Genomic DNA, 12,618 nt, shown 5'->3' on the forward strand with positions numbered 1-12,618 from the left:
TAGTGGAAAATGACGGGAGAACCTTTCCAGCCCGGAGTGGCTTCCCACTTAATAGAACGGGAATCCGCGCCGAACGTTGCCCTCTCGCGTCACGCGCAAACACCGACCAATAGGCGAAGGAATCGTGTCTTCGGACCAAATCCACTCCGGGACATCCTCGAGATCTCGGGCCGAAGAAGGCGTTTCTTTTCGTTCTTGTCACATTAGAGTTCGAACCTCTTCTCCCTTCGTTCGTCGGCCAGCGGAGGGACCGCGCTCTCGGAGGGATCTCGGGACTATTTTTCCCGGCGCCGACGGCGGGAGTCAGACGTCGCGCTTCCGTTTCCCGTCGACGACCGACGAGAAGAATCCGAGCGGCAGAAGCCGAGGAAGCGGCGTCGATTCGAACCGGACTTGCGACACTCGCGACTCGGATATGGAAGACATTCGGGTGGACGCCGACCCGTTCGAGACCGGCCAAGTCGATCTGAAGGACCTGTGGACGTCCGGCGGCTACGAGGCGGTAAGTACGACCCACCATCTGGATGCCGGCGGCGGCCGGCCCATTCCATATTGTCGCTTTTTCCGACGGACCTTTAAACTCCGGGCGCTCTTCCGGGCTGTCCGCGGCGGCTGGGCAATCCGGCGGTTCTTTCCGTTGGGAGACGGTCCCTATTCGGCGTCGACTCCGTCCACGGGGCCGGGTTCCGTCGGGCCCGTTCCACGCTCGATCGTCGGCCGCGCCCGGTTCGTTACAGCCGAAGCGCCGGAGGCCCGCTTTTGGCGATTCGGTCGGGCCGACGTTCATTTCCGGGTTTCGTCCCCAGGGTCGAAAAACTCTGGAAGCGGGCGCATCCGGTTACGTCTCGGCCGACGAGTTCTTCCACAGACCTACATTAGTCTGTCCTAATTCTTTGCGCCGGTTCTTTCGACGGTTTTGTGACAGTCAAGGTCGTCGAGCCCGCCGACGTCGTCGACCGTCACTTCTAGCCCGATTCCCGGCGCTTTCTACCCTTCGGGACGGTACCCGGTCCCCCGGCAGGCGTTACGAAACTGCATCGATTCTCCATCGATTATCGTTTCGACACGGAATCTCGCCTGCAATTTCGGATTAACTTTGCGACAAACTTTGCTCTCCGTCGGCCGAAACTGGTCCGTTTCTCTTACGAATTCGGAGGGCCATCGGGAGGTTGCCCTGGTCTTTCCCACCCGCTCTTCCCCCTCCGCGATTCGAATCCTAAAAAGGACTCCGGCCGGGAAGGAGGTCGACCCAGTTTCCGATCCGCGTCTTCTCTCGTCGGCACGCTCGATTTGACAACTGGATCAAAACATCCCGTCTCGCGCGCGCTGGTCATCGATCCCGTCCGCTTTTTTCGTGCGCGCGCGCGTACACGAAGGGCCGTTAGTTCGGACGGCGCCGAACCCGGTAGAAGGGAAGCCGATCCTCGGCGCGGCTAACCGATCGGCGCGAGAAGGCCTCCGTCCCGGAAGTGCGTGTCGTCCGAGATGCATTTTTCTTCCGCTCCGCAGGCGCGAGGAACGGCGACGATGGCACGAAGCGCCGCCGAGCGTATCCGTCGAGTTTGCAAGGATCGGTGGCTTCCTTAGCGTCCAAGGTCAGCCACGGGTCCTCGGCACCGGAGGCCAATGACTCCGGTCCGTGAACTCGCGCGCCGAACCTTCTCCCCATTCCTTAGTTGGCATCGCGTCGCCGTTTCGCGTTCCGTAGAGGTGAGTGCCTGTCGGCTCGTTCTAATCGCTTTCCCATCTCTGTCCCTCGTTTTTAGCGATAAAGAACGTCGAGAAATCGTTCCGGGAAAATCGTAGGTCGGTTTTCCGTCCGGGAATATCCGCTCCCTTCGAGGCACGCCAGGTTAGAGTTCCGTCTCGCGACGCGGAGGTAAAAACCCAGCGCTAAGTAGGACTTTTCGTTACGTGGAGCGGGTTACGAAGGACAAGGACAAGGTCGCGGTGGCGGTGGCGGTAGAAAGTGACTGTTTGGCAACCGGCGTCCTCTTTCCTGGAAGAGTGTCGACGATCGGAGCCTCATCTACTTCGCTCCTGGGCGGTCGTCGACCGCGCCGCGTTGTTTCGCGACGACTGTGGCCGAAGACGGTGCGGAGAAAGACTGGCGATTTCTCCGACGGTTCGTGTTTTCGCTTTCGGACCGCCCGGAGTCGACTTTCTGAGGTCGTCGACCAATCGACGCCGAACGACATTCGGGTGACAAACCGGTCCGAACCGACTCGGATCGCCTTACTAGAGAAGCTGTCGTGTACGAAGTTTGGGATTTTTTCTCTGGTAGAATTTCGCCGAGATGAACGTGGATTCCGAAGCAGATTGGTCGGATATTTTGGACAACAACCAACAAATCGTGCTGAACGACAGGATGATGACGGACGCCGTCCAGTCGCCTCATATTCAGACGGAGCACAGCTACTCGCTGACTCTCAACGAGGAGATGCCCCAATCGCCCTTCGCCATCCAGTCCAGGTTGGAAGAGTACGGAAAAGGTGAGTTCCTCCTCTTCCCCGGCGGTCGGCGGAAAAGGAAGTGCCCGAATGGCGGAAAGCCGTTTTCCTCTCCGTGCAGCCGATTCGGTCGCATTCCCGAGGGCCGTTCACCCCGTCTCCGCGGTCGTCACGACGGGCATTCTCCGCCGGAAAAGAGCGCTGCTCTCCCGGAAGTAGTCGGTCCGCGTTTGTCTTCCCCGGAAGTAAAAACCCAGGAATGGCTTCCGGAAGGAAATTGAGACCAGACGTCGTACGCGTCGGGGTGGAATGTTTATGTTTCTTCTGTTTACTTCCGCTGGCAGAGCGCGTTTTCGAAACCTGAAGGTGTGTAAACAAGAACTGGGCACAAAATCAAATTTATTTATTTTTACAATGTGATTATCTCGGATCACAAAATTGACAAAATTAGTTTTTTTTTCCTGTCTCTAAATTATAAAATCTGGTCGGAAGTCAGTGGCTTTTCCGATTTTAATCTTTAGAATACTCTGAATTAAATTGACAGAGTTTGGACTCGATGCACTGTTTTAGGTTTATTTCATTTTCGACAGACCACCCATTTTCACACACCTGTTTCAGCTGGTACCAGAATCGTTCGGCTGGATACAGCTGAGGAACATTTGTTCTCTTTGCTGACGTAACGGACTGCATACTCTTCTAGCACATAAATTGTGTATGTTGCGTAATGCGCGGCTGCGAGGTCCGGCTAGAAGACGTACAGGCTATCTGGTGTTTCTCGAGGAATAGGATCAGCATCATCATAATACTGTACACTACTTTATGTACACTTTTTTGAGATGCAGAGGCGATAGGGTACTAGCATTTTCTAGCCTTTTTATGATGCTGTAAACCGTTTTTCTTGCCATTCCTATATCCACAAAACACCTACATTATGAAGCTTTCCCCTTTCCTCAAGTTTGTAAAATTCGACAATTACAAATCTTTGCTCATCATTAAGCTGCTCTACTCTGTTTATGTTTAGAATATTGTTGCCACGATGACTTGTATTTAAATTTACGAAATCCGAACAACAATCTACTCTAGCTCGTTCTCAAATTTATTTTAAAAAATACAAAATAGCTGTTAAAATTGTACAGATTTTTACTTTACATACCTATATGCTTTCAGACGGAGTGGATAAGATTAATCCGTTCGAAAGCACAAGTTTCGAAAACGTAGGCTTATGCCGCTCTAACTTGCAACTTATAAAGTCTTATGAAAAATTTATTTCAATTTTTTGCATACTGTTTATTCGATTTCTAACAATGCGGCGATTATACAATAACTGCGTGCACGACTATTCCACGAATAGATGATAAAAAAAATTGAATAGTTCTGTTTAAGTAACAATCAGACTTTATGCTGCGGAAAGATTCCTTTTATTTTTAAATAACAGAAGAAAATTTATTATTTCTACGAGAGAGAGAAACATCTTCGCGTTGAGCGATGTTGAGCAGATGGAGACGATCGGTGCCCTCTTAGAAATACGATGAATTTCGGTACAGAAGTCCGTTTTTTGAATGTCGCTTTCCGGATTACAGTTTTTTGTTTTTTTTTAGCAGGTTGTAATCCAAAACTCGTAAATTTTTCACAGATATGGACACTGACTGTTTTCCCTCCGTCACCGACCAATCGGACTTTCCGGACGAAGTGGTAATTAAGAGAGAGCCTCCTTCACCTTCTTCTCCCACTCCTCCTCCTCCTCTTCCTCCCGAAACAAAACCCGTACCAGCAGCTTCCTCATCTTCAGATTCGCCGTCCGTAGCCGCCGTCCATCCCAACAGTCTACTAAAGCAGCCTACTATTGTTTTGGCTGGCCGACCCGGATCGGGATCGACTCACAAGCCTAAGGAACCTTGTATGACAGTACCGAAAGTCAGCATCAAGTTGGAACCTTTGGTCGCTGGTAAGATAGCGAGTCTGTTTTCGGGGTGGTGCGCCTCCTCCCACGATCGAAGGTCGCGTCATTTTGGACCACTTAACTGGGACAAAAGATAGAGTTACTACTACTATGCGAAATAGTTTCGCCTCGTGACCAAAAAATTAAAAAAAAGGGGGGACGGTCCCATCTATCGGAAAACACTGAAACTGAAAAATATCGATGTTTTCCTTTCGTTTCCTTCCACTTCCTAAAGAAGTTTACTTCCTCGAGTTTTAAGTTAATTCGACTAATTTATTATTCCGTCCCACGCTGCAATTGCGCCATTCACTGTCAGCTGTCGTTTCTTCTAGGATAGTTGGAGCCGGCTTATCTTTCTCTGTTTGAACATCTGTCGTTCACATTTCGGAATTTTATCCTTGTTTATCGTTCGTCTGTTTCGGTCGCATAATGTTGGATTCGAAGTTTTTAAAAAGCACAGGGGAGTTTTTCTTCGTCATTACAGATAGGAACGTGCAGTACTTCGCGGAAGTTCCGGTTTTCGTAGGCGTGACGCGCCGATCCGTAACGGATACCCTGCAGTCGGGAAAATTGTGGCGCATTCCGTTCCATTCTCGTGAATGTTCAATTCTGATAATGAAAATTTTAAACTAAATAAATTTTCCATTAATAAGAATTTTTCTGGTTAGTTGAATTACCATGTTAGGGTACGACTTAGTGTATTCTGGTTAGCTTATGAATTGCGATGTTATTCGAAATTCCGAGTTTTCTAATTAATTCAACAGCACCACCTCGAGATCCATTGATTAAGTTTTATTATCAATGTAATCGTATTAACTAACGGAATTTTTTTCTATTTGTTATTTAGCCACCACATTTGCCTTACCTCCCACGCCACCGTCCAGTAATGGAAGTGATTCCGATGGTAGTCTCTCCCCCGTTCATGCTGGTAGCCATCCACCTTCACCTTCAGCTCCCCCGCCTAACGGATCAACGTCCAACAGGCGGAATCAGTTGCATCCTAAATTTGTGGTCTCTCTGGCTTCTTCGCGATCTCCAGGTAGGGTGGAGTCTGGTCTCATCAGCAGTCAGCCGGTAAGTTTTTCCTTTCAGGTGTACAGCTCAGGTGTATCCATATCCTTCTCTCTAGTTTTGTCCAACACTCATTTTTTTTAATTATTTTTCTTTTTAGAAGGGTGCCACAGGTGTGTTAGTTCTGACAGATGAAGAGAAGAGAACACTTCTTGCAGAAGGCTATCCTATTCCTCAGCATCTGCCTCTAACTAAAGCGGAAGAGAGGTCGTTGAAGAAAGTTCGGAGAAAAATCAAAAATAAGGTGAATTGAATTTTATTTTTATTTTCATTTGACTACCAATATAATGGAAAAATTGAAAATCAGCTAAAATTGAAATATATGAGAAGATATATGCTTATTTGATAATATATAATTGCTTATATTCTGAATACTTTTAAATGCATTTGGTAATTTGGTAATTTTTATTTTTATATGTTAAGTTTAATCAAAAATGAAATTAGCATTATTGTAATTGTAATAAAGTTAAAATTTTATGTTTGTTCAAAGTTACTTTTTTGTCTGTTGAGGTATGTTTAATTAGCACAGTTTTGGGCATGATGTCAAATAGTTAATGTTCATTTGTTTTATATATTTTTTAAATTTTTTATTACAGTGTATTATGTTGAAATTTTGTCTTTAATTTCTTATTGATATTCTATAGTTAAAAATTACTTTAAAATTTTTATGTAAATGAATGAATCTTGTATTATTTGAGAATTTTAAAAGATACTCTTTAAATAAAATGTAGTGGATAAACTAAACAGTCAGAAATTTATGGCTGCTTTTATTCAGTTACTTGCTTTGATCATTAAATAATTGACAGTAGAGAGCAGTTTTGTTTTTGTAATAGATTCATTATGCAAATTAATTTAATTAGTAAAAAGATACAACTTTTGTCCAAAGAACAAGTTGAAAATTTGGCCCATGTCTTATTTGTGAAGTTGTAATCTCCCAGCTAATGAATTCCCCAGCTTTAGTAGACTGCAGTAACCTCTACCTAGCCCAACTCTTGAATAAAATTGTTATTACTTAATTAACCGTATTATTATTATTAGCTATAGTTGAACAGCTTTTGCATGTATTCATGTTGAATATTTAAATGGTAAATTTTAATTGTAAATGACTTTTAAACTTCTCTCTTCCCCTGGTTAATAAAGTATACCTTTTAACTTTACTTTTTTTTTTTTTTTTTTGAACCAAAAAAAATTTTTAAAAATTTTGCTGCTGAATACCAAATGCACAGCATGACTTAATTAAATACTTTTCTCCCTAAATATTCTTTACTGAAATGGAAGGTACTGTACATCTTATATGCTGTGAACTGTGAATATAGTTTATAACATTTAGTGAATTTTGAATGTTTAATTTAATCTAATATTTTGTAAGATTTTCCAAACAATGATAATCTATCATCTGTAATGTTAAAATATAAAATTTTGAATAAAGTTAATAATACTGTTGACTGGTCAAGAAGAACTGAAAGTTGTTATAGATTATCAGTTCTTTTATAATTTATGGTGCATGCTGAAGAGAGCAGATCTCTTAAGTAAAAGTAAGACAAATAGTCTATAATAAATTAAAATTATATTCAGTGTTGTTTTTTGAGGAAATTATACATAAAATTTTTTATAATGCCATTGCCAGAATTCAAAATTGATAGATCAATAGGTTATCAATAATTAAGAAATTTCATAATCAAATAAAATTATGACATTTTTGAAATAAATAAAACAACTTCATTTCAGACAAGATTTTATTAAGCTGAAATAAAATTACAGATGAAGAATAACAACAAAGGTTTAAACTGATACAGTACATATAATACATTCTGTGTATACAATACAAATACATTCTGTTTTGATATGTTTCAGACCCCCTAAGTGCCTTTGCCCCATTTTTCCATCTGGATTTCTTTTTTCTAATTCTCAAAAGATCCCAAATTTCACTATTACCAAACAACAGAAAATTCATAACTTCTAGTTAGCATATCTAGTGTAAAAGAAACTAATGAACAATATTTGTCACTTGGTTTATGCAACTATATTTATCTAGTTATTTGTTTGTTGTATGTTTACCAAAGCCATAGCCTATATTTTCCAATGTCAGGTTAGCTCCGAATGCAACCATTACTACTTTGTGGGACTGATCTGATACTGAATCAGAGTTGAAGTTTCTTGCACAATGTATGATGCTCTTTTTTGTAGTTGTGTCCCCTCTTATTGTAGTCTGAAGATTTCTCTGATTTAAATTTTTGTAGAAAGACACTCATCTCATTATAGCAATAAACAATTCAGTTACAATAAGTGAGGCAAAGAATGCTATCTGATGGCTATATACGGCTTTTGAACTCAATGAGTATAGAAAGAATACTATTTATTTCAGCATAATACTTTGTAGTATCATATTTCTTGGACAATGTCCATGAAATATGTCCATGAAATATGTCCATGTTACTAAAATCAAATGATGTATAATCTCATCTAAAATCATTTACATAATTTTTACAGGAAACAAGAATTTCCTGTGAAAATTATGTGCATTACTACATTAATTTTTAGGAAATGGATCATCAATATAGAATCTTTTAATATTAAAGCTGATATTTTCTTATTAAAATATTTTGATCATTAACTGATATATTGTTTACAATATAAATGTTATAGTACTTAACACATTAATCATTTATTTCTGATGTATTACATTATTTAATATTTAAGTGAGATTTTTGTATTGATTTTTTTTTCAAGTAACTGATATGAATATGGGATTATCCATAAATTATGTAATACAGATATGGATGAGTGGATATGCAGATAATTATTACAGTGCTTTTTAAGAGGATGGGAGTGTTTACATAAGCATTACACAATGCTTGAGTCTCAATCCTTGGGTACAGAATCATTCATTTTTGTTTCTGAAGTGTTGCATAGCAAACTTTACTGTTTATATTACTGCTTTGTATGTTATATGTGTAATTAATAGTGTAATCTAATGTTCAGTATCATTCCTTATGCCATGTTTTATTAATTAGTACAATTAAGGGATTTGACCAAAGATAACAGTTACATAATTTTGGGATTGGTATGTACAACAGTGTTGCTGACATTATGGGGGGGATGTTAGTTGAAAAGTATAAAACTGTCATTACATAACTTGTGGATAATCACTATGTAAGATAATGAAATAACTTGATCATTTTGATAGAAGATACCATTGTTTCAGGCCTATTTCATTTTGTTTATTTCTTTCTTATTTTTAATATGTCATAATGTTCTTTCACTAATATTTATTTAATTTATTTTATTTTTCAAAGTACAACAACAGGTCTAAAGTGATACAAATTAATCTGTTCATTTGTGATACATCTTATTTATCATTGCCAACTTGTTATGATAATTCCAAAGTGATATGCAAAATATATTATTTTTTAATCATCATATTATTCAAATGTGTAAATATGCTGTGTAAACAGCATCAAATATTACTATAGTTTATTATGAACTTATGAATGTTTGCCTTATTGTTATTTCTTTTTAAAGAACTTTATTTGTTTTAGTTTGTATCATCTATTATGAAATTCTATGTACTAATGTTTATGAAAAATTTTTTATGAATTTTAGAAATTATTATAAACATGGTTCATAATCATGGATGAAAATGTTTAATGAATAATTTTATATTTATTTATGCATTATCATGATATCCATTTATATTTATTATTTTATTTAAAAAAATAATAATAATGCTAAATCTTTATCTTTTCTTGAATGTAATGTCTATTCATAATTAACATGTTATATAATTTTTTTAGTATAATTTCCAATATTTTTAATTATTTTTATAAGCATATCAATAATAAAACTAGGCTAATAGTACATGTTTAAAATGATAACATTATGATTATAATTCTACTAAATGATAGAGAATGTCAAAATCTATTATATGACAGGGAGGATATCATTTCATAAATAAGAATATATTTTAAGATTATGTGACTATAGCCAAACTCATTCTTAAAAACTGAAATAAATACAACAATCCATCAAAGTGAATTTCTTTTAATTGAAACAGTATTCTGGTCAATTATTTTATTCTATATTCTATCAACTGAATAAAATTTAATGATGAGATTTGCCAAGTGTCTGAATAAATACAATAATTGATTTGTGTTTGAATTACTGAAACAGTATTATTAAATATAGTCAACTTGTTATATTTTGATATTCTCATTTTTATTTCTATTTTGTACTTTTTTACAGATATAAAACATCATTTCTGAAGATAAAGAAATATAAATATATGTTCTCATCTGAATGTTTTTATAGATTTATCAAAATTTTTTCAATTAGTTGCTAACTTAATTACAAAAACTGGTGATCTAGTAAATGCTTAAATAAATTACTCTTAAAAAATTTCAGATTTCTATGAAAAATTTTTTGATAAATTATTTATGAAAAAATTAATTAACAAATAACAGTTATAATTATTAGTTATTATTATGCTTAGTATTGTTTTTACATCTGATTAAAATTTAGTCCTTTAAAATATTTGTCATTTTTAACTACATAATAATAAAGTAGGAGGAAAAAGAAAATTTTAGGACCACATCTGTAAAGCATCTTCATACCAATGATAATAAATAGCATTAAGATGTTAAGAACTGTCATTATATCTAAACATATTTAGTGGATTGCAAAAACGTTACTAGTAACAAAATAATGATGAGTTAAAGAACAGATGCTAAGTTTTTATATATTAATAAATTCTGATATAATTATTCAGTTTTGAGCACTGTAGAATTCTCTTTTATAGAAGTTTCTAACATTAATGTTTTGTTTTAATTGATATATAAAGCAGCTTATCAAAGAGAAAAACTTACAAATCTCTTTAAATAATTAGTCATAAAGTTTGAAATAATTTGGTTAATTAAATTATAATTTAATTTATAGATCTAGAATTTAGATAAATTAAAATTTATCTAAAAAAAATAGAGATGATTTTTACAAGTTTATTTGAAACAACAGATTTCAGCACAAGAAAGCAGGAGGAAGAAAAAAGAATACATGGATGCATTAGAAAGAAAGCAAGTTATATTTTTATTTTACTATTATGACTATAAAAACATCTTATAAGAATGTTAAGATCATGATTAATTTTTCAGAGTTGAAACATTATCCAGGGAAAATGGTGAATTTAAAAAGAGAATTGAAGTTTTAGAGGGCAATAATAAGTAAGATTTGTTTAAATTTTAACCCAATTTTTTATTTTGAGCCAAAATTATTATATGATCTTGCATATCATATTGATAGATTACACAGTATATTAACTGTGATTAAAAATATTAATTATAAGTTTTTCATTAGAATATTATCATTATATATTAAATATATGTATATATATAACATTTGAAGACTTTCTTGAATCTGATCTTGAATGTAAACACTATTTATTTTTAAATTTTATCATTAGAAATAACATTTATATAATGAATATTGGAAAAGCAAGGAGATTAAATGTTCATTTAAATAATTGATTTTTTTATTTGTTACCAAAAATGCATATTAAACTCTATTAAAAATATTTGTAATAGACTAAATTTTCTTTAATTTTTTTTATTTTCAAGTATCAAATCAAATATATAAAAATTATGGTAGCACAAATGAAATATTTTATAGTTTCTATTAATTAAGAATTTAAAATTAATACTCAAAGTAAGAAGTAATGATTTTATTTGAGTGGAACTCTAAGTTAAAAGATTTTATTATATCAGAAATGACATTAGTTAATAATGATAGAAAATCTTTTTTTCTCCCTATCAAATCAAATACTCTTCATTGATAACTTATACTTTTGTTTAAAATTTTAAGACATTTTATAATCATTATTTGTTCATTTTTTCTGATAACTTTTTTTCTATGTGGAATATTTTGTAAAATTGCAGTGTATCTCTTCAAGATTATTGTACTGTAACAAATTAAGTACATATTTTTGGAGCAGGTTTTTACAGAAGTTGAAAACTTTAATTACAATTTTTTTTTAGAAGCAGTCATGTGTTAAGGAATTGGAATATCATGATAAAAAGAAATAGAATTCATAATATTAATGTAAATATATGATACCATCAAAAATGATAGAAAGTATATTAACAAAGTTTTCTTCATATTAAATAATCTCAGGAACTTATAGAATGTCTTTTATTAGAAATATTTTCATCATTTTATTTAAAATAAAATTAGTCATTTATTTAATATATATAACAATAATTTCATTAACTAATTTGAAATATTTTTATGGTATAACATATATTTGTAATATCTGTTGTTTATTTAAATAAAAAATATATTTAATGTTAATTAGTTAAAGTTAATAATTATGGATAAAATTCATATTTTATGGGGATTATTTTAATTAAAATACTTATATATTATAATTATTTTTAATGGGAAAGTTTATATACTTTTAAATTTAATTATTTTTATCAAAATAATGGTTGTCATAATAATTTTGATTTGTTCATTAGTTTAAAACTTTATATATAATCATTACAAAATGAAAATTATTTGAAAAGTATATTATATTGACAATATAATATCTATTCAATTGTTTAACAATACAATTTATATTAGCTAAATATAATTTTTTAAAATATAAATAAATTATTCATTTTTCTTGAAATATTATGAAATTTTTCAAAGGAAAAGAATAGAGAAATAGACTATTTTATAATCTTATCAAATTCTGCAATGTCGTTATAATAGTTTTTGTATTTACATTCTTGAAACCATGTCGGTGATTATTTTTGTCATTTTGAACACCATATAGTGTTTGTGTATTTACACTATATGGTGTTCAAAATGACCAAAAAAAAAGTTTTTGTATTATTTCATGTGCTTATCATACAGAGTAGATTAATTTTAAGTGAAATTTCTGCTAATATTCTTTTCTTTTAATCATTTTTATGATTTAATTCGATAAGCTTTTACACACCACATGATGATGATAATATTTTATAATTAAAGTAATAAAAATATATTAGATATTAATGAAACTAGATTATTATAATAAACATTGATTAGGAACAAAAAATTTCCAAAAATTGCTTTAATTTTTAACATATGGAATTATTAATGTTGTTCTAACTGATGACTCATTTTTTCACTCCTGCGTTTACTAAG

General features: G+C 34.7%; 1 protein-coding gene across 1 annotated transcript in view; it reads left to right on the plus strand.

The window, feature by feature from the left end:
• The first annotated feature begins 199 nt into the window (after window positions 1–199).
• The window catches only part of LOC111625880 (cyclic AMP-responsive element-binding protein 3-like protein 2), a 13,849-nt gene continuing 1,430 nt past the window's right edge, over window positions 200–12,618 (plus strand). Inside the window, exons 1-7 of the mRNA XM_023369130.1 lie at window positions 200–502; window positions 2,285–2,492; window positions 4,084–4,395; window positions 5,237–5,463; window positions 5,561–5,704; window positions 10,468–10,526; window positions 10,605–10,673. Coding sequence (XP_023224898.1) covers window positions 416–502; window positions 2,285–2,492; window positions 4,084–4,395; window positions 5,237–5,463; window positions 5,561–5,704; window positions 10,468–10,526; window positions 10,605–10,673 — 1,106 coding nt within the window. The 5' untranslated portion in view covers window positions 200–415. The remainder of the gene's footprint in view (window positions 503–2,284; window positions 2,493–4,083; window positions 4,396–5,236; window positions 5,464–5,560; window positions 5,705–10,467; window positions 10,527–10,604; window positions 10,674–12,618) is intronic.

This window comes from Centruroides sculpturatus, unplaced genomic scaffold, assembly GCF_000671375.1.
Source record: "Centruroides sculpturatus isolate CEXI.00-Female unplaced genomic scaffold, Cexi_2.0 scaffold333, whole genome shotgun sequence".
In the NCBI taxonomy this organism is placed as follows: domain Eukaryota; kingdom Metazoa; phylum Arthropoda; class Arachnida; order Scorpiones; family Buthidae; genus Centruroides; species Centruroides sculpturatus.